We start from the raw sequence: 22,727 nt of genomic DNA on the forward strand, positions 1-22,727 counted from the left end.
GTTATAGGAAAACAAATTTTTATTAAGTATGGAAAATTGCAAATAGGTAAGGGGAAATTATTATCACACCATCCAGTTGGCAGCTGTAATCAGTCTTTGAATTTATGGTTTTTTTCCTACTGGGTGTAGTTATTGGTTTTTAGATAACTGAATTGAATGTGCATTTTTGTGTTCCTTTTCCCCATCCCCAGACTTATAAGGAAAGTTTTACTTGCTTTTATGAGCAAGTTTACTTAATGGCCTCGTGTGCTGCGTTATTTAAATGTAACATAGTTTATTTAGCTATTTCCATATTATTGGAGACTGACTTTTTAAAAACTATTTTAGGTAATGTTTCATTTAGTGTATTTGTTTAGGATAGATAGATTTTTTTAAGAATGATTTGTGTTGAAAGCAAACATGAATGTGGTCATCGTATTGTTAGACTCTCATACTTCATCCTCTGTGTGCCCATTGATCATATTGCTTACTGAGGCTGAACTTTTTTTTTTTTTTTTAAGTATTTTCTGATTTGATAAGCAAAAAATGCATAAATATTTGGTTGACTTTTAAACTACTGATGCAATTGGAAAATTTTCCGTAATTTAATTGATCATTTATGTTTCTTTTACCCATTATCTGTATTCTTTGCCATTTGTCCAATGGCCCTATGCTGTTTTGTTGACTTTTTAAAACTGAGTTATAATTCCTCACATAGTAATTCAATTTTTTCTTTCCCTTTGGGGCTTTGGTTTTGGTTTTGTCAGAGTCTCACTGTATAGCTGTAGCAAGCCTAGAGAACTGTGTGTTGACAAGGCTAGCCTAGAACTTTTAGGCAATTCTCCTACCTCTGCCTCCTAAGTAAGTTTTGGAAACACAATTGTGAGCCACCATGCCCCACTTGGACATGGAGTTTTTTGTTTTACTTATGGCAGGTATTTTAGACAATTTAGTTTTATTTGGGGATTATTAAAGTTCGCAGCTTGCAAGAAAAAACACAACCTCTTGTTTTACTTTCAGCTTTCCAGCCCTTTTTAAAGACCGATGCCCTCAAGAAGCAAACTGCAGTTCATTCTCTAATACTGTTCCGAATTTGCTCTCCTCTCCCACCTTTGATGTCCAAAAACTGCAGAAATTCCAAATCTGTTTACAGAGATATTCCTAAATTTATACCATTTTCAACAGAGAAAGGAGAACAAATTACTATACTGAAAGTATCATCTCATGCTTAGCAAAAGGTCAGGTTTTATGTAATCATGTTGGGAACACTGACTGACCTTGTAATATATTTCTAGTTTACTTACAGAGCTATGTAGTTTTACTGTTAGAATGTAGATTAGGTGATGTTTGCCTAGTGTTGTTAGAGATAAAGTTAAGCAGCCAATTAGATGGATTGGATTCAAGACTTTTGTTTTAATTGAAAGAGAACTGCATTAAATTAAGCTTATTGAGGAAAAGCAGGTATGACTGATCACATGAGGAGGTATGTGTGCTGAGAATACAGTCATGTCGAGTAAGAATGCATGCTAGTTGATTTGTCATTGTGTAGACGTGTACTTAAACACCTAGAATGTCACTAGGTGAGAAAGTCTTTTAGGGCCACAAATGTATGTAGCCTGTTAATTGACCTAAGAGTTCTGTTTTCAGAGAAATATCTTGAAAATAATAAAAAGGTAGCATGGCGAAGTTAGAATGAGTATAGGCTTGTTTGGACAGACCTATTTGGAATTAATGAACATTTAGTTATGTAACTAAGATGTACCTCATATTTAAGTAATTGTGATGATTGATTGTAATGAATGTCAGCTACCAAGTTTGGTGCCTCATCTAAAGTAGTTGCTTAATTTTGATAGATAATGACATGGTTTGTATAGTGGAAAGAGTAGGCTTATAAAGTGACTTTAAGTTCCTGTGATAGCTAAGTAGTTTTCTAAGTATTGGCAAATCTTTTGCTAGCTCTAAAACAGCCTATCAGGGTTGGCGGAAGGATTAGAATTATAAAGAGAGCCACACACGTAGTAGACACTTAGTAAAATAATAGCTATTGCTATATTATTGGTTCTCGTTTTTTAAGATAAGCTTTAAATGTTGCTGTCATAGTTTTAAATCTGTACATCTATGGAGTTTCATTGCAAATTGAAGGTTGCAAGTGACGTTCTTTATTTTGCCAGCTGCTTGGTCTAGTGTGGCTAGGGGGATGAGTGCCTCTCAACAGAACTCTGCTTCTTTTGCATCTCTCACACTTAACTCTGCTGTCTCTGGTATGTGAAAACAGTCTTTCATTTAGTTAAACAAAACATTTGTTTACTTTTAGCATTTGTTATTTGAAAAATTGATTAGCATCAAATATTACTATCAACATAGTTAATATATGAAGTAGCAAAGGTCTTTACGTTGAAGGGGACAGCCAAGCCCTTACGTGCCAATGACTTAAATTCTGTGGCCTACCTCTGGAGTTTATTTTCATAAATAATACTCCTAGAAGGCCTTTGCCTTTAGGTTAGAATAGTGATTCTTAGCCTCCCTAATGTTGGGACCCTTTTAATACAGTTCTCATGATGTGGTGTCCCCAACCATAAAGTTAGTTTCGTTGCTACTTCATAACTAAATTTTACTACTATTATGAATCATAATGTAAAATCAAGGGGTCACAACTCACAGGTTGAAAACCATGTGGTTAGGACCATGCTCTTGTTACTGGACACTCTACCAAACTTGTGGTTGAATTTGCCATATTCCTATTCATTCTTCCTCATGAATTTATAAGCCTGTCCGATAGTGTGGACACACATACACAATAATGTCTTAGGACCTGGTGACTGATAGCATCCACTATTATTGGTAGTACTAACCCCACATCTCTTAAATGATTAGCTCTTTTGTTAATCAGCAAAGGCTACCTATGTTAAACAAATTATTATGTAAGTGGGAGGGGGACACCTTCTTTTATACTACTTGGTTCACATAGCTTCCCATGGACTTCATTCACTAATGATGTTATTTCGTGATATTTGGAACACTAGTCTAGAATGGGGGCCAGCAGACTTCTTCCTCAAAAAGCAGTAGTAAGTAGTTGAGGCTTTATGGGCCAAACTATCTGTTACTGCTCTCAACTGTGCTGTGATAACAAAAAAGCAACCAGAGATAATAGACAAATGAGTGCTTCTGCCTTCAAAACACTATTCATTTGATTTTTTTTTTTCAACCACTTAAAAATTCTGGCTAGATAATGTTGGCACATACCAGCTCTCAGGAAGCAAAGGCAGGCTGATCTCTGTGAGTTCAAGGCCAACATGGTCTACAGAATTTAAGTTTGTGACAGAGAAGGTTAGAGAAACCCTGTCTCAAGGGATAAAACCAAATATATATGAAATTTTTCTTAGTTCATGGGCCAATCAAAAGCAGTGGTTGGACTTGGCCCACAAGATGTAGTTTGCTAACTCTTGGAGGTATCAACCACATTTCTTTTCCAGGAGTGCAAGTTAATTGCTTCCTCCATTTGATGACTGTACAACATATACATCCATTCAGAGAAAGCAGTCAGGAGTTAGTGCAGATACATTTATGGTTATGTAGCTGAGTGTCTACTCTGCTAAATTTTACATTAAAATATATTACTATTTTGAGTATATAATGAGAGTAATCATTAGTGAAATGCAAGCTTATCTATAAGCAAGAAGAAATTTATAGATTGGTGAAGACTAAGGGAAAGAAGTGATCGTTAGTTTTATTTATACTAACAGAGACCTATGCTTTTTTACCATTTTTTCCTATCAGTGGCTCTGAATCCAAAGTGAGTATGAGAGTCACCTAAGGTCTTCTGTGTATGTGTCTCTGTATACCTGATAGTAGGATGCTTTCTTTTGTATTCTCAGCTAATGGGACAGTGAGTTTGACTTTACTTCCATGGACTATTATGCCCCAAAATATATCCGGATTTTTACATAAAGTTCTGGACATTGGGCCAGTGCTGCTTTCGTCTGGTTCCTTAGAGACCTTGGAACCCCACCTCTCACAGCTCCTGTTCCTTCTCACGCTCCCTCTAAGAAAACAGCAGCCACACTTAGAATAAGATTCTACTCTTTTAAATGTGCCTGAACTTAACTCTCTCAGCTTTGAACAACTCTTCTCTCTTGATTTTTCTGTCTCACCTCTCTGGTTAATCCTATTTCTTTAACTCTCTCTATGGCCTAAAAGTTGAGCTAACTCAAACATTTTCTAATCATTTTTCCAAGTTCTCAGGATACCCTGAAGCATCTAGCATTAAGATTTTGTTTTACTACTTTACCTTTAAGAAGAAAAATGGAGCTTTTTTCCAACATTGACATTTGCAGATAACGAAAGTCAGGCTCTGATTGGTATGAGTGGTGGTGTTGAATTAGAACATTTATTGTCATACTTAATTTAAAATTGCCCTCAATTTTATTTTTCCTTCTGCTGTTTCTAAATTTTTCTTTTTAGGAGAAATAAAGTCCATGTGCAAAGTATAGAACTGTTGTTATGAAGCATCCTTAGGAAATTCCATTTTTAATTTTTTTGCATTCGTTTTTCATTTAAGGGTCTACTGCTGAGCCAGTTTCTCAGTCTACCACTTCTGATTATCAGTGGGATGTTAGCCGTAACCAACCCTATATCGATGATGAATGGTCTGGGTTAAGTATGTCCTTTTAAATTTTTTCAGTTACTTTCCTCAGAATTTTCTTTCTAGCATCCTGAATTCATGCTTTATGTCTTTGTCATAGTAATATAATTGAACACTAGCTGTACTACTTGGAACTTGATTCTAAATATCTATGGAATTAAACTAACTCCATTATGACTGAGGCAGTTTCAGTTTTCTCACAGTTCTATAGGTCTAATTTTTATTTTTTTCTGTTTTAAGTGAATAATTCTATTTCTTTGGTTTTATTTTAAAAGAATAGACTCTACAGCAGTGACTTTGAATTATTGTCTTGTGTGCACATTTTGTACTACTAGACAACCACTTTCATAGCCCAATTTCCAACAGAGACATAAGTTTATAAGAAAGAATCATCTCAGTGGGGGCTCACACCTTTAATCTCAGTACTCGGGAGGCAGAAGCAGGCGGATCTCTGAGTTCAGGACAGCCAGGGCTACACAGAGAAACCCTTTCATTAAAAAAGAAGAAAAGATAAAATAAAGCTGGGCCTTGTGACACCAGCATTCTGTCAGGAGGCAGAGGCTCTGTGAGTTCCAGCCAATCTGTTCTGTGCTGAAATTCCAGCCAGACAGGGCCACATGTAAGACCCTGCCTAAAAAAATAAAAGTAAGATAAGGAAAAAGAAAATAGTCTTCATATTGAAAAAGCTCACCATCTTCATTTAAAATTAAAAACCTCTAAGGCCCCCTCCCATAAATCCACTTTTCAGAATTCTTTCCTCTGAATTTTATGTCACATTCTTTCCTACATTGTATATATTCCATTATTTTGATCTTTGTTTTAGAAAAGAAAGTATGAGATTTAATGTTCTTGTGTAGTTTTTTATTTTTGAAATTATCTTCTGAAATTTTTTTTAATAATTTTTTTTGTTTGAGTTAAAGCCTCCTGAAAGAGAAACTCGATTATTTTTATATGTGAAGTACCCCTTTGGGGAGCGGGGGAGGGGGGGCTGGATTATGACTAAATGACCTGGCTAGCCTAGAGTTGACAGTGACCCACCTCTTGTGCTTCCCCGAGCACTGGGGTTGAAGGCATGCACCATCAACCCTGCTATTGCATGCCTTTACAGTGTTTGGTGTGAGGGTGAGGGTAAATGTGATAAAAGTAAACTCAGACTGTCTGCCCAGGACTGGGCACCTCACTTAATACTTAAAACAGTGTATTAAATAGATGCTATTGTCCCTCACACTTTTCAGAAAAAGAAATTGAAGCAGAAAGAAGTCTCTCACTCATTGTGCAGATCCAGCTAGTTAAGTGGAAGAGGATGGGAGTCAAACCTTGCTAGTCTTGCTCCACTTGTTCTCTTGGTGTGGTCCAGTCACAGTGACTCTGGTGGTCAGGGAGGCAAGCTTACAACAGAGACTGAAGCAGAGTCCTGACAGGGTGAGAGGGGTCAGGTTAGAAAGGTAATTAGACAGGCCCATGTCTGAAGATTAAGAAGATGGAGTTAAGACTGATTTTGTTCTGTGTTGTGTTGGTGTATTTTTAGACATGGTCTCAATTTGCAGCCCAGTTGGCTGCAGGATTGAGAACTCTCAATCCTGAGTTCTCAGATTACAAGTGTGTGCCACCATGCCCAACTAAGGGTACTTATTTGGAAGGTTTAGTTTTAGTCCTGGGTCTAGAATACAGTATTTCATATGTTTTGAGTGTTATCATTTGTTTTGAAATCTATATTGAACTGTAAAATAGAACAGAATCCATTCTGTCTTAGAATGCTCTACAGATTATAATGTATCAAGATGTATATTAAAGAAAAAATTCTGCTTTTGGGAAAAATAATCATCTCTGCAGTGCAGAACTCAAAAAGCAGCAGTGAAGGGCCTGGGCTGCTGAGAGCTAAGACCACTGACCAGCAGCTGCAGGCCATCCACTAGACATTTTACCTCACCTGTATGCGGGCTTTCTAACATGAAAACCATGTTGGCTCCTAAAGAAAGAAAAATTACATATATAAAAGTGTGTTGGTGAGATTCTAGATGCTTAAAGCCAGATGTGTTCTGGCAAGATGTCTTACTGGACAAGGGCACTTGCCTCCAAGCCTTCCTTACCACCTGAGTTTGATCCCTAAAACCTACATGATAGCAGAGAACTGGTTCTTACTGTTGTCCTTTCATGACTACATAAATGTACACACATATAGACACACAAAGTGAATAGGTAAGTGTTAATCTTATTGGGGGTGGTCCTGGTGGGCCTAGAGATTGCTCAGGTATTAAGAACACTTGCTGCTCGTATAGAACTGGGTTCAGTTCTGGCACCCTCATGATGGCATCCAACCCATCTGTACCTTCAGTTCCAAGGAATTTAATAGTCTTTTCTGGCCTCCATGGGCATGACGCACAAAGTTATATGCAGTGCAGATAAGCACACATCACATAAAATTAAAATATAGAAAAAATGGTTGCACAAACTTTTAATCCCAGCATTTGGGAGGCAGAGGAAGGTGGATCTCTTGAGTTCGAGGCCAGCCTGGTCTATAAAATGAGTTTCAGGACTACACAGAGAAACCCTGTGTCAGAAAACAGAACAGAACAAATACCAAGAATACCATCTTTAAGTTTGCTATGCCATAATGATAGCCTTCTATATCCAAAATTTATTTTTAATACATTTTGTCTGAATTTTATTTTTGTATATATGTGTATCATCTTTAATGTGGTCTTGGTTTGGAATTTTTTGCTTTGTTTGTTTTGGGGATATTATACTTGTTGAATTTAACTATCACTCCTGAATGCATAGGATGTACTGTATAATATTTTGTGATTGCTTTAATATCAGTTTTTCACAGATTAGGATCAACAACCCCTTAATAGTGTCTTTCATGGTGGGGCAAACCTGGTGGTTACTCAGTCCATTTGGCAGGGTGCTCCAATAGCCCCAGTCTGCTGCGTGGAATGTCCTTGGAGAGCCGCTGGTCTCTAATCCATAACCATCTGCTACAAGTGAAAGGACAGAAGCAGCAGCAGCAGCAAGGGGCACATTAACTTGGTGGCAAGAGGGAGGCAAGTGAGCAAAAGGCTACTCAGTGGAGGATTGAATCTGTGTCTTAACACTGGAGAGTGACTTCACTGTTTGGACGTTTTCTGATAGAAACAACTGATCCCTTGTCAGGCAGGCATAGTGGCCATCACCTTTAACCCCAGCACTCAGGAGACAGAAAGGCAGATCTCTGAGAGTTTGAGTCCAGCCTGGTCTACAGAGTGAATTCCGGGACAGCCAACACTACTCACAGAGAAAGAAACCTGTCTCAAAAAGAAAAAAGAAATAGCTGATCTCCAGGTTGAGACTAGCAATGCTATTCTTGAACCTACATACATTATTCCATAAGCAGATTGCCCTTATAATATAACTACATAAATAAATACAGCTCTGTATTAAAAGGCATTGACAGACTCATAAATTATTCTGTTTAATCAATGAATAGAATACACTGTGAGTCATTCTCAAGAAAATTATGCTTTTGGTTTTGTTTTTTTCAAGGTAGGGTTTCTCTGTGTAACAACAGTTCTGGCTGTCCTGGAAACTTGCTCTGTAGACCAGGCTGGCCTCAAATTCAAAGAGATCTTCCTGCCTTTGCCTCCCAAGTACTGGGACTTAAGGCATACGCCATCATCACCTAGCATGAAAATTATGTTTAAGAAGTTCATTAGGGCTGGGGATATAACTCATTAGTAAAGAGCTTACCTAGCACACACAAAGCCATGTTCAAATACCATCACTACTAAAACAGAAACACTACATAGTTTATTAGCACATTAAATCTATGAATCTTAAGAATTGCTCATTGGAAAATCTCTGGATAGTAATGCTTAGGTTTGGGTTACTAAATTATTAAGTAGTTTTTATTTGATCCTAGTTAATTAAAAAATTAATTTCCATTCAGTAAAGAGAAAAATAGCATAGGTTTTTATATAGTCAGCACAGATTTGTACTTCTGTTAATGTTTTTATGGAAATTGAATCAGAGAGTAGTTTCCCAGGCTTGAATTCACCGAGTATTAAACTAGATTGTTGTCCCTCCCCACACACCCTATAGTTAGTATTCATTAGGGAAATAGGTGTGTGTTAGTGTGCTGCATATTTAGTGTCTAAACTCTTTGTACTTGTCTAAAACTTTGTATTTGTTTATTTTCTGGAAGTCAGGCTCAGAGACATGGCTAATAGACAAGTTTCCAGAGCTTTCCATCAATGACTTCTCTCACAGTAAAGCTCTTACATTTGAAATCCTCTAACAATATCATTAACAAATATTTGGTAAAAAAAAAAAAAAAGAGCAGTAAACATCTACTGGATCCATTTGTGCTTATAAAAAATGACTACAAAGTAGGGCCTTGGTGGTGCACACCTTTAATCCCAGCACTTGGGAGGCAGAGGCAGGCCGATCTCTGTTTTGAGGCTAGCCTGATCTACAGAGCTAGTTCCAGGACAAGTTCCAAAACAATATAGAGAGACCCTGTCTCAAAAAACCAATAAATAAACATGACTACATTTCTATGTTTAAGATGTATTAAATATATCAGAGCTGGAGTTTAACTCGTTGTAGAACACTTGGGCAAGGCTCTGAGTTGAATCCTTAGTATTAAAAACAAAAAAAAGTGTATCTCATGGAGATTTCTCAAAAATCTATCTGTTTTAACTGGTTTTAATGTCACCAATGACAGTAAAATCAGTAGCTGCCTTTTGTTGAGTGATTACTATATTGCTATGAACTGCTGCTACAAGTGTATCTTACATCATCCTGTCAGAACTGCATGAAGTTGGCATAGAGCCCTTTAAAATTAATAAATTTAGCCAGGTGTGGTGGTGTATGCCTTTAATCCCTGTCAGTGCAGCCTGGTCTATATAGCGATTTCCAGGACAGCCAAGGCTACATAGAGACCCTGTCTCAACAAAGAATTAAAAGCCAGGCAGGCTGGGTGGTTATCCCAGCACTTGGAGGCACAAGTAGGTATATCTGAATTTAAGGCCAGCCTGATTGATCTACAGAGTTCCAGGACAGCCAAGATATACACAGAGAAGCCCTGTCTTGAAAAAAAGGAAAGAAAGATTGGAGTGGGGTGTGTGTGGATTAAAGCAGTGTTGTGTCGCATTAAATGATAAAGGGTTATTAATGAACATTTCTTAGACAATGTCATTCTTAACCTCTGTACTAGTGCTCTGAAGTACTGACTGGATATCATTTCCATCTGCTCGTGATACATGCATGATAATGAATTTTGAGGTGGGAAAAGACTGCCTTTTTTTGTAGCATACTTGACACTTGTGATCATTTGTTGCACATTTTCCTCACTAGAAGTTCTACTTATTTTTTAACTTTTGGACCTACTTAAAGAACTATCTAATGAGCAGATAAACGCCTTCAATTCTGAGACGATATGCTTACTATTAATATGAGTTTCTCACATACATTTGGGGATCATATATGCAGAAGGGTTTTGTCTGGGCTTTTTTTTTTTTTTTTTTTTTTTTGTTTTGTTTTTTCTTATGAGCATCCTCTCAGATCGTTCTTGGTCTTCTCAAATGTGTATTAAAACTTTTGTGAAGATTTGTGAGAATCTCTCCTGTAAGAAGTTGACCTGTGAAAATTAAAATAGCAGTAAACATAAAACATGTATATTTGCCTTCTAGATCCTAAAAATGTATGTTCAAGTCATGTTTGGCATTACCCTAGGAAGAGTTCAGTGGGACAGATTAGAAATCCCAGAAGTATTAAAATGCATATTTTTAAAACTTAGTATTTGGTATTAGTAACATTAAAAAAATATGGAAATTTATTGGACTTATTTTAGTTAGACATTGCTAGGAAGACTTCCTGACTATTTGGAGTAAGGTATAGCCTCTTTCATCTTAAAACTTGGCTGTAAGTGGATGCTATAAGAATGTATGTGGGAGTGAATAGTTTGTAGGAAAGAGAGGGAAGATTTAACTCTGGGAAACTGTTAGCCAAGGAAAATTGAAGGCTGGTGCTCCCCTCTGGCACTGCCCAGTGAGTGCTAGCTTCCTAAGTAAAATGTCAGTGTTTGAGACCAGAGTATGCAAAGCCCTGCAAGTGGCTCAGGTCCTTTTAGAGTGGTCAGATAGAGGCACATAACATTGGGAAACATTAAGAGGCTACAAGTTAACTATTAGAAGAGGAAAGAAAGCACTTACCTAGCTTGTCATGATTTGGTGACTTTGAAGAACCTAATCTTGAAGAGCTTATAAAGATGGGAGGAAGTGTGTTGTAAGGTGACAGGAGGGCATATAATTTTGGTGCTATGATTAAAGCTTAATTCTGTGCCTCAGGAAATAAAGTGGTTATAAAAATATGAGCAGACCTTAGTCCAGGGTAAAGATGGACAGGGAAAAGTGCAGATTTAGAAGACTGACAAAGGAGAGTAACATAACTGTGTCTTGTGTGTCTAAACTTCCAGTTAATCTTGTGCCTAGCAACGTTTGGAAAAAGGCTGTTATGTTTCTGCTTTTTGCTAACTCTTAAAATATGCTCAGAGGAAAGAAAAATAGTTTAGAATTGCAGCTTAATTCAACAAAAAGGATTTTTAGGCTTGAATTTCAGCTTCTGGCAGAATGGCAGCTAACTAATTCATGGTGTTAACTTTTAGATGGTTTGTCGTCTGCTGACCCCAGCTCAGACTGGAATGCACCAGCAGAGGAGTGGGGGAACTGGGTAGATGAAGAAAGAGCTTCACTTCTGAAGTCCCAGGAACCAATCCCTAATGATCAAAGAGTAAGTATAAGGAACTAGGAGGTCATTATTTGTTAAAGAGACTGGAGATTACCAGGAAGTGGTGACATACGCCTCTAATCTCAGGAGGCAGGGGCAGCCTGGTCTATAGAGCGAGTTCCAGAAAACCAGGACTGTTACACAGAACAACAGAGATTGTTACCCTGTGTCAAGGCACCATCCCTCCTCTCTGCCCCTCCCCCAGAGAGAGAGAGAGAGACAGAGACAGACTAATGAGAATTCTAGGGCCCTGAGGCAGAGACAGTTGAATCTCAGGAAGGAGGAATTGTTGAGCAGCAGAGTTGTTAGGGTCATTAAGCCTGAAGAGTGTCAGTGTATTTACTTCCTGAGAATTTAGGTCATTTTCATTACAAATTTTGGAATCTGGGTTAGGGGTGTTATTCTGTAAGAGAATATGTGCTTAGTATGTACAATGCCCTGGGTTTAATACTCATCATCCAAAAAAAAAAAAAAAAAAAGATTTAAGAAAATCTTGGCCTAAAAGAAAGTTGAGTGGTTAGAAGGTCAATGTTAGGGGCTGGAGATGTGGCTCAAGGGACAAGGGATAAAATCACTGGCTGCTCTTGATTCCTGACACCCATATGGTGGCTCACAGATGGTTATCTGTTACTCCAGTCCCAAGTTATCCAACACCTCATGCACCAAACATAGCATCTCCAGCACTGACAGGCATAACACTCATACATATGTATGACTAAAAAAAAAAAAAATTTTAAGAGAAGTACTAGCAAATAGGGTTTCAGGGAAGAACTAAGTAGGTATTTATACACACTAGTGTGGAGAGTGCTGAGGACGTGGCTGGTAAAGTGCTGGTCATACAAGCATGAGGACCTGAGTTTTAAATCCCCAGAATTCACATGAAGCCACACAGGTAACACCGATCTTTAATTCCTGTGATCCTGTAGCAAGATAGGAGGTGGAGACGAGAACCCAGGAAACACTGAGCCGACACACATGGCATTGAACAGAAAAAGATTCCGTCCTGAGATACAAAGCCCAACACCTGAAGTTGCCCTCTGACCTCCATGCCAGTGCCATGCTACAGACACAGATGTGCACACACGTGTGTGTACATACACACCAAGGGGGAAAGTTGACCCTGAGGTGGATCATAATTTATTAGCCTCTGCTTTAATATGTGCTGTAATATATCTGAGAAGGGTTTAGAATAAAGTTTGAAGTCTACTGAGAGAGGGGGATGCTTGTGCTAGGCCATGTTAGATCTCTAGCCTGGTATAGATATCAGTCCCTGGATTCAGTCCCTAACACTGCAAAGAAAAGAGAAAAGGGATGAGTTAAAGCTATATTAAATATGAACAGTTGCTCAAAAATACAGTAAGCAAGGTCTGAATGATAACTGTATGTTTCTATAAAATTGTATGTCTTTATCTAAATTACTGCAAAATTAATGGACGCAAATTTCAAGGCAGTGGTCCTTTTCAGGCAGGTACTTTAAGAATGGGATCTGGGGATCGGGACAGTGGTGGCACACACCTTTAATCGCAGCACTTGGGAGGCAGGCAAATCTCTGAGAAAGAGAGTTCCAAGACAGTCTCCAAACATATAGAGAAACCCTGTCCTGAAAAACCCAAAAAAAATTTTTTAAAAGGGGACTGGGGGAGAGAATCTGGGATTTGAGAGTTGTTGGTAATGTCCACTGGGCAGTTTTGAGACAAACTCATCCAGCCCAAGCTGTCCTGACCCTCCTGGTTCTGTGCAGTGGAAGATAAAGACTGAACACAGTGACTGAAGTCATTTTAGAGTGATTGTTGTGACTGATATAAGCTTAACCGGCTGGGTTTTCAGTATTTCACTTATAACTTCAGGTTTCAGATGATGATAAAGAAAAAGGAGAGGGAGCTCTTCCAACTGGAAAATCTAAAAAGAAAAAGAAGAAAAAGAAGAAGCAAGGTGAAGATAACTCTCTCACACAGGTAAAGTTCCTGAACAGTAAGCATTCATTGTGATACACCCACTGTGGGTGGCACAGAAAGGTGATACACAGACACTTCCAATATAGAGAGATAAATGATAGCCTTTGAACCATCTGTAAAAATGTTGCTTGCCTGCACGTGTGTGTGTGCCACGTGTGTCCTAGTACCCACAGAGGTGAGAAGAGGCAGTCAGACCCTCTGGAACTGATGTTATAGGTGCTTATGGACCATCAAGTGGATGACGGTCATCAAACCCCGTGTCCTTACAAGAGCAACAAGTGACCCTGGCCACTGAGCCAGTTCTCTTCTCCAGTGAGTTAAAATATGAAAGTTGTCATATGAAAATTTGGCCATGTTAGAGAATTGCTACATAATATTAGTATAATAAAATGTTATTACCCCGGAGCTGGAGAGATGGCTTAGCACTTCAGAGCACTGACTTTTCTTCAGAGGTGCTGAGTTCAATTCCCAGCACCCACATGGTGGCTCACAACCATCTACATAATAGGATCTGATACTTTCTTCTGGCATGCAGGTGTACATGCCAAGCACTCATACATAAAATATAAATAAGTTTTTAAGGATTGTATTACCCTAAAAATTTATCAAGGATTTACACCTTTAAAACTAAATCAAACTCCATGGGTACTTTTTATTATGAAATGGTGAGGTGGGAAGGGCAACACCGGGTCACACATGACAGAACAAATTCTGGAGTTTCTGCACATATGCCTTCAACTTCACCAGCATCTGGTTGGAATGGACCAGGGTCCATTTCGTTTCCCTCTCTACCTGCCTTCTAATCCTCCTCTCCAGTGGTACCATCCCCCAAGAACATCTTCCCTATGTCCTGCCTCTAAAACCAGCTGGCACAACTGTTTGGCTCCCTCATACTGCCAACTAATCATGACCTTACATAGTCTTCGGAAAGTAGTCCACCAAAATGGAGGCTGCCGTCAAGCACCTGTCACTTTGTGTCTACGGGCTTTCTGAGCTACTGTGAGGTCAAGGATGATATAGCAGCCGTGCGAGCGGTGGTTGGCGCACGCCTTTAGTCCCAGCACTCTGGAGGCAGAGGCAGGAGGATCTCTGTGAGTTTGAGGCCAGACTGGAGTTCCGGGACAGATAGGACTATTACACAGAGAAACCCTGTCTTAAAGTGAGTGAGTGTGTGTGTGTGTGTGTGTGTGTTACAGCTCTAAACTCCAAAAGGCATTACTTTTCACAAGCCACTTGATTGTGAAGTGCAAAGGTTACACATTCCTGAATGTGTAAAGCCAACATGATCTTACAAAACACTAGAAAGCAGAACTTTCAAGAGTCCCCAGTGTCTGACTATTCCTAGAGAACCATTTCTTTATAAATGAAATAGTCAAGTTCGTCAAGAAGATAGGCAGGGACTTGGAAGGTGTCTCCTTTGATGAAGTACCTGCTATCCAAGCATAACATCTGACATGGTGGTGTGTGCCTGTATCCCCAGCCTCAGGAGGGAAGGACAGGGTCGGGGTCATTTTCTAGCCAGTGTCACCAAATTGGTATGCTTTGGGTTTCGCTACATGCTGAACTTAAATTCACGTCAGAATTTTAAGTTGTTATTCAAACTTATTACTGTCATACCACATTCCATAGAACAACAATATTGGAAAGGAGCTTTTAAAATGGTGTGTGTGTGTGTCTGTCTGTCTGTCCCTGTGCCACAGCATGTGTGTGGAGGTCAGAGGCCAACTTGTAGAAAGTCAGTTCTCTCCGATATGTGGGTGCTGGGGATCAGATTGTTTGTTGGGCTTGGTAGCAAATGCCCTCCCTTACCCACTGAGCCCTCTTTCGGCCAGGAAGTGAACTTTCCCAGTCATCTCAGGTAGTTGTTAGAACAGTCACGAGAGTTTGGCATTCCATACCTTGACACTCAGTAAATTCTGTATGTTCTTTTCTGTTAGGAAACACCTACCATCTTTTATACATGTGTGCTTAAGTGACAATACAGTTTAGTTGGTCTCCTACTTAATATTGTAGCGCATATACTTCCTATATATGTATAAGCATGTAATGTGATTTAGGATTAGTTAAACTTTAAAAGTCTAAGCAATGAACATGGGTAGCATTAAAACAATCTTAGAAATTTCCTGGACAAACTTTTACAGTTAAGGGAATAAATAAAAGAGAAGCTGAGAGATTTGTCCCTAGAATCGCATGGCTGAGTCATGTCATGACCAGATTGGAGTTCTCTGTATATCCTTTATAATGCGTATATGTATGTGTGAATACATCCTGGAAGAAGCCACTGAGTGAAATTATTTTTAAAGTCTTGTTTTCATTATCAGCCTTTTCACTGTGTGCCTCTTGTAAATTGAATGTTATTCTCTTTGAGTAGGTCTATTGATTACAATGACTCTCATTCTGGGGTAGGTAGGTGTGTGTATGCGCCTGCGTGTGTGCGCGTGTAATTTAAGGGAATAGGATTTGAGATAGGATTTCACTTTGTAACCTAGGCTGGTCTAGAAATTGTAGCATTTGTCCTGCTTTGACCTCCAGGTGTTGGGATTGCAGGATGAGCTCACTGTGCCTAGCTCAGACACCTCTTGAAGTGAATTTATTTTCTTAGGATGTCTTTAGCACAACAGAGTGGATTTTAATCAGTAAAGGATGAAGAAATTTAATCTCAGCTTTCTTCTACAGGACACAGAAGACCTAGAAAAGGACATCAGAGAAGAGCTTCCCATGAATACCTCCAAAGCCCATCCAAAACAGGAGAGAGCCTTTTCCCTGAAGACCACGAGCACTAGTGACCCAGCTGAAGTACTAGTCAAAAATAGCCAGGTGATTTTTAAAGAATAATAGTTTCTTGACTTATTATATAATAATTAACATTTTGAAGTAGTATGCAATTGTACACCATTCTGAGCAGTGTGATAGAATGCCGTGTTGGGTAAAGCATCTCTGTCTGTCACTGGGTACTCATCAGTGCTATCAGATTGGTTGTTACACTACATTGGTGCTTGTGTGCAATAACTTTTTATTTTACATAGTAGTACCTACCAAGCACACAAGTCTGTTGCTGATTAAAGAGAAATTATATGTGTGCTGCTCCTTTCAGTGAAAAGATTTCCAACTTTTGAGTTGGAAAAAAACAAAGCCAGGTGTTGGTGGCCTACATCTTTGATTCTAGCACTGGGAGGCAGAGGCAGATAGATCTCTGTGAGTAGTTCGAGTCCAGCCTGGTCTACAGAGCGAGTTCTAGGGCAGTCAGGGCTACACAGAGAAAGCCTGGTTGGGGGTTGGTGGCAGGGGGAGTGCTGAGATCCCTGAGGTACACAGGGTATTGAAAAGAAGAAAGCAATGTATCAGAGTCCCCCAATTGCTGTGCTTTTCCTTCTGAAAGTCTAGATCTAAGAGAAAGTGCTTTTACCAGCTGCATTTATACAAAGTGTGACCAGTTCGTTTCCCAACATTTGTTTTAAAATTTGGTATAATTTTTTTTGAAGTTTTGTTATTATTGTTTTGCTTCGTTACTGTTTTAGATAAGGTTTCATATAGCTCTGGCTGGCCTCAAACTGGTATAAATTCCTGATCCTCCTGCCTCCACATTTCAAGTGCTGGGGTTTTAGGTGTGTGCCTCTGTAACTGACATTGCTTTTTATGGAGATATTGGTGAGTCAGAAGACACTAGTTTATGAAAGGAGTAATCTCATTACTAAAGAGTGAAGATTGAATCAGTAGGACCCTTTCTTCCCACAGTCTACTTGTGGAACACACAAGCTGCTGTTGTTTGCAGTATCTGCTTGTTAGGAAGGAGATTCGAGCAGACCAGCAAGAAGGACGTCCATGTTCAAATCAGCCTAGGCCAGTCTGGGCTAATAGACTAGGAGTCTCAAAAAAAAAAAAAAAAAAGATAAAAAAAAAAAAATAAAAACAATTCACTGTTTTTATCTTTCAACAGTTTTTATGAGTTCAGAGTTAGTGGAAATTGATTAAACTTTCTAAAGTGCTGTTAATAAAGAAACAGAGTCATTAGGTATTTTAACTTTTGTTGGGTTTTGTTGTTGTTTTTGTTTTTTTTTTGTTTGTTTGTTTGTTTTTTGTTTTGTTTTTTTGAGACAGGATTTCTCTATTTCTGGAACTCTCTGTAGACTAAGCTGGCCTGAAACTCACAGAGATTTGCCTGCCTCTGCCTTCCAAATGTTGTGATTAAAGGTGTGCACCTCCAATGCCAGAAACTCTTCCACCCCCGCCCCCCACCTGCATGTAGCCAAGACAGTAATACTCCATTCTGTTACCCATTCTGTCAGGTAGCCCAAGTTGGTAATGGTTATTTTTAAAAGCTTCCCCCCCAAAAAAAAAAAATCAGCTCTTGGTAATTTTAACTTGTATATATTTATCTGTTTTGTTTCAGTATATTCATAGTTGTTGTAGATGATGCCTTGTTTACTTGTGCCACTAGATTCATAGTTGTTGTAGATGATGCCTTGTTTACTTGTGCCACTAGATGGCAGAAATGAGTTAAAGTGCTACCTAGAAACTAATTCGAAACCGTTTTAATTTTGCTTGCTGCTAGTCTCTGGATATTGCTATAATACTTAATATTGTGTGGAATTTATACAAGATTCTGAGGTGATTTTATTCCAAAATAGCCTGTCAAGACTCTTCCACCTGCTGTCTCTACCGAGCCATCTGTTACCTTATCAAAAGGTGACTCTGACAAGAGCTCTTCCCAAGTGCCACCGATGTTACAAGACACAGACAAACCCAAGTCAAATGCTAAGCAAAACAGTGTGCCTCCCTCGCAGAGTAAGTGCCTTGTTTGTCTTCCTGCACTTTTTCTTATGTCATGCAAAGGTTCTGATCTTAGGTGTCTGGTAGGATAGTAGAGCAAAGCCTGCCTTCTGAAAATTGGTGGTTCCTTGAAACCTCCCAGAACTGAGTTGTGAGGCCCAGGCTCCTAAGATACCATGAGCAGTGGAGATAATGAGAACCTGGCTTGGCATGTCTGCTCTCTTGGCTCCTTGCCCTTTTTCTTTGCACATATTCCTGGGGCTGCCTGCTACTCTCTTTCCCTCTTCTCCAGCTGTCAGGCAACATAATACTGCCCCATCTCAAGGAGAGGTGGGAGTGAGGAGAAGAAAGAAAAGAAACAGTTTCTGTGGGTTGACACTCTGAGTGTAAACAGTTACAGTCAATACCTTAGCTTGGAAAAGATAATAGCTAACTTGAAAATGTCCAAAACTGGAAAACTTAAAACATAAAATTTGAGCATATTATTGATCCATACTGACTATTCTCCTTAAAATTTTCTGTCCTTACCCTCCCTTCTTTTTTTCTTTTAGCCAAGTCTGAATCTAACTGGGAATCTCCAAAACAAATAAAAAAGAAGAAAAAAGCCAGACGGGAAACGTGAATTTTTTTTCCTGAATTGGACATGTGTTTACAAACACTGTCTTGAAGATTATGCTGTTTATGCAATAATTTGTGAACATGTACAGAGTTTTATATAAATTTAAACCAATTTTTAAAACAAAACTGAACACAACCACCATAAAATGGAATCAAAGGAAAGTTAATTTATGAGATTAAGAGGTCAACAGAATACATACTACAGTGCTGGAAGACACTTGGGAGAGTCTTTTCAATTGAACAAGAATGATCTTAATTGAAGAATATTATCCTGGTTTTACAACAGTTCCCTGTTTACAACAGATTGTGCCCTGTCTCATCTGCAGCTGAGGAATAGTGGATTCTGATTAGAAGAAAGAAGGCCGCCTAGAAACCAGTGGGCAGCTCCTTGGATCTTATGCACGAACTTAGACTGCTGGATCTGTTTTAAGCTTAAATCAAAGTGCTTTGATCAAATGTGTAATCTGCCATATCTTTACATATTTGTTGTAGCAATTTGTATTAAAAGAATCACAAGTGCAAATAAAAAGTCATTTATCATTTGTTTAACTAAACTGTCTTGGTTTAGTTTACAGTTCTTAATTAAAACATTGAAAAATGCAATTGACAAACGTATGGCTTACAAAGTTATTTTTGATAGTCTTACATTACTTGAATTATTCAAAATAACAGTATATTTTAAATTAAGAAAGGTAAACTATATTATTTGTTTGGTATGTTTAAGACTGAAACTAACAAATAATGCTCTTGTTGATGATTTTGAAAACTTTCAGGCAAAATCCAACTTAATATTTTTCCTTTTCCTAGCAATTTTTTCCAGTGTCAACTCTTAGTTGCTAGTAATTTTTTCACTTTAAAAATGAAATAACTCACCACTTTTGAGCATATGATGGAGAATGGAAAAGTAGTCAAGACAGCTTTAATTGACATTGTCGAGACCTCCAGTTATCAGGAATACATTTTTTTACTGCCTTAACCTGTAGTGCGTAGAATATGCATCAATTTCTTGAAGGGGATTCATGTTTTTTATAAGAATTTTCATGTAATTATTGCAATTGTGGTCAAAAAAGGAACATTTTCTGCTTGAAATTGTGTTGATTTAAATGACGTGTGAACTGTCACCATTTTCAGGCACTGTGTGATCTCTAAGAAACTGGCAGGCCGCTCTGTATCTGTCAATAGTGCATGCTTGGCCATGTACCCTGTAAATAGCCTTTACCAAGGACCATAATTAACATCACTTAGTGAATTGTGATAAAGAAAAAAGCCATGACATTGATGTGAGTGGCTTGTTTTCATGTGGCGCCAGGAATGAACCTGTTTAAAAGCTATAACCAATGGTACCGATCTATCCATCAAATACTGTCTTTCTATTTGACTGTAGTTTAATAGTATTTTCAGCTAGGAAAGCTACAAGATGTAAAATGGTTTAGTCCTGCTGAAGACTGGCCTTATAACGGACAGCTTTCCTCGCCAGCGATTAACAACTTTTTTATCAGGTGTTAACATCTGTTTCAGGAACATGGCAGTGTGTTTACATGTCGTCAGTTTTGTTTGAATGGCATTTCTAAATTAATTGACTTGTTTAAATAAATTCAGAAATGGATAGCATTGTTTTTATTTGCCTTCACTATTGGGGTAAATAATAACTGATAAGCCAGGAATGGAGCCTTCAGGTGGCTCTGTGAGCTTCATGTACCCTCAGGGGCTCTGCCACATTGTGTCACAGGGAGAATTTGTAATTACAGAGTGTGCCAAAAGGCCAGTGCTCAGAAGTTTAGTCAAACTCTCTCAACTCTACCTCACCTCACCATTCCTTTTTCTTATAATTCTTTGGGCTAGTCAAACATGAAACTTTATTTCTTGTTTGAGTATCTCTGGATTCAGTCACTTCCTGTAGGAAGTGGCACCTACACCAGGTAGAAACAATACGGTCTTTGTGAGGAGAGATGTGTCATGGGAGTAGACAAAACACAGTGGTACCCTGGGTGGGTCAGTGTGGAGATGGCCTCTGTGCCTTCCCTCTCTCTGGCTTATGAGCCAGGCCATTTTGTTTTTTAGAAGGAGGCAGCTATACAAGCGAAAATTATTTGAGTTCCATTTAAAGTGTCTATTGCTCATGACCTCTTTATAGATCTTCATGTGATTTCTTGTCACTGAACAGAAGAACTGGTTTCTGTCATCAACTCAGAAAACACTGAAATCTAGCTAGTGGTGATTAAGTGATTAGTGGCAGTAAAGAGGGCCCTGTTGCTTTGTGCTAGCTGGGGTGAGGGTCTCCGATGCCAGAGTTCTCCAACTGCATCCTCCCCCCCTACCCTAAATTAGAAACAAACAGTTGGGAGAGTGCAACAAGAAAGTATTGAAATAAAATATCATTAATGTACTTTACCGTGTTTAATTTGTGCATGTATTTTATTGGGATGGGGAGGTTGGAATAATTTATCCAAATCTAATGGTATTATTTCATAGGCTAATCCAGTTTGTATTTGAGTTAAAGATCCCAGAGGGTGGTAATTAATTGCAGGGTTTAGTTTTCTTTATTAAAAACAGTCCTCTATTAATATAGTGTGAAATATCAAAATTTAGGATTTAGGTTCTAAGGTGTCTAATGGCTTAAGGGTTTCCTGTAAACTCATTGCACAAACTGGAATTGGAATTGCTTTCAAAAGATTTGGGGAATGAAAACATGTCATGTGTAAGATGCACTGAGTGTTGTAAATAAAACAGACCATTTTTGTTTTGTTTAAATTGTTTGTTACATTCTCTGTGGGAAGGGACTTTGTCATTTTGTGGCCTAGTAAGAAATCTGGCCTTTTCTTCATGGGTTTTGTTTTTCCTTTCTGTTAAGACCATGGTTTCAGGCTTTGCTACCAAGGAGTGAGATGAGTAGTTACAGCCGCCACTCGGGAAGCAGAGGCAGGTGGATCTCTGAGAGTTTGAGGACAGCCAGGGCTACATATTGGGGCCGAATTGTTGAGTTCCAGATTTAGAGAGACCCTGCCTTAAAAAGTATATGGAATTATCAAAGGCCACACCCATTGTTGATGTCTGGCATACACACGTGCATGCACGTGCCAGCATAAATATGTGTTAACCACAAAGGGTCTGGGAAGCAGCCCAGGGTTAGTGTGACAGTACAGCAGTTGGGGACCTGTGTTATTTCCAATTGGTCGAGACAGCAGCTTCCACCGCACATTTCTTTAGGCACCTGAGCAACATGTAGAAAAGCATTTCCTGGAGAATGTTCATCGGAATTACACTGGAGAATTGATTTACAGAAGTTGCTTGATCCCATCAGACACACAGAATGGGATGATATTGACAAGGAATAGTTTTGTTTGTTCAGCTATACCCAGCCCAATTTTCTACTTAGGTTCTGAAGAATTTCTGCCACTCTGTGACAGATTTGAGAGGGTTAGCTAAAGTGAGAGTGTACTGCACTGGTCCAAAGCACCTTGGTTAAAAAAAAAAAAAAAAAAAAAAAAAAGCTGGGCATGGCTACATAACTGTAACCCCAGACTGTGGGTGACTTACATACCACAGGATCATGGGGCTTGCTGAAGGCAGCTTAGTTGTCTCAAGGGAATAAGGTGGCAAGAAATAACAGGACATCCAATGTTCCACTCTGGCCCACCTGTACCATGTGTGCATGCCACCATACTAAATGACTGAAACTCTCAAGACAGGCTGAACAGTTACCACTCACGCAAATGTCTAGCCATGCAAAAGCATTAAAAATTAAACACTACTGCTGGCCAGGTGGTAGTAGTGCACGTCTTTAATCCCAGCACTCAGGAGGCAGGGGCAGGCAGATGTCTGACCTTGAGGCCAGCCTGGTCTATTCCAGCCCTATAGCAGCTCATTTCATGAGGCCCCAGTTCATAGTAAACCAAACGCTTGTTCAACCCATGCAAAGAATAAACTCTTAAGTAGGTCATAGATCCACTGTGAACTAAATTTAAAAACAAAAACAGGAAAATACAGCTCTAGAGAGA

General features: G+C 38.8%; 1 protein-coding gene across 4 annotated transcripts in view; it reads left to right on the plus strand.

Annotated features, from left to right (window-relative positions):
* Mtdh (metadherin) overlaps window positions 1-20,335 on the plus strand; it is a 51,216-nt gene extending 30,881 nt beyond the window's left edge. For 2 of the 4 annotated variants that reach the window (XM_051202609.1, XM_051202611.1), the window contains 7 exons: window positions 2,151-2,240; window positions 4,538-4,636; window positions 11,265-11,389; window positions 13,234-13,341; window positions 16,018-16,158; window positions 17,970-18,126; window positions 18,663-20,335. In XM_051202609.1, coding sequence (XP_051058566.1) covers window positions 2,151-2,240; window positions 4,538-4,636; window positions 11,265-11,389; window positions 13,234-13,341; window positions 16,018-16,158; window positions 17,970-18,126; window positions 18,663-18,733 — 791 coding nt within the window. In that variant the 3' untranslated portion in view covers window positions 18,734-20,335. The remainder of the gene's footprint in view (window positions 1-2,150; window positions 2,241-4,537; window positions 4,637-11,264; window positions 11,390-13,233; window positions 13,342-16,017; window positions 16,159-17,969; window positions 18,127-18,662) is intronic. The other 2 variants (XM_051202610.1, XM_051202612.1) reach the window with 2 other exon arrangements.
* The last annotated feature ends 2,392 nt before the right edge of the window (window positions 20,336-22,727 follow it).

This window comes from Phodopus roborovskii, unplaced genomic scaffold (genome assembly GCF_943737965.1).
Source record: "Phodopus roborovskii unplaced genomic scaffold, PHOROB, whole genome shotgun sequence".
Taxonomy (NCBI): Eukaryota; Metazoa; Chordata; class Mammalia; order Rodentia; family Cricetidae; genus Phodopus; species Phodopus roborovskii.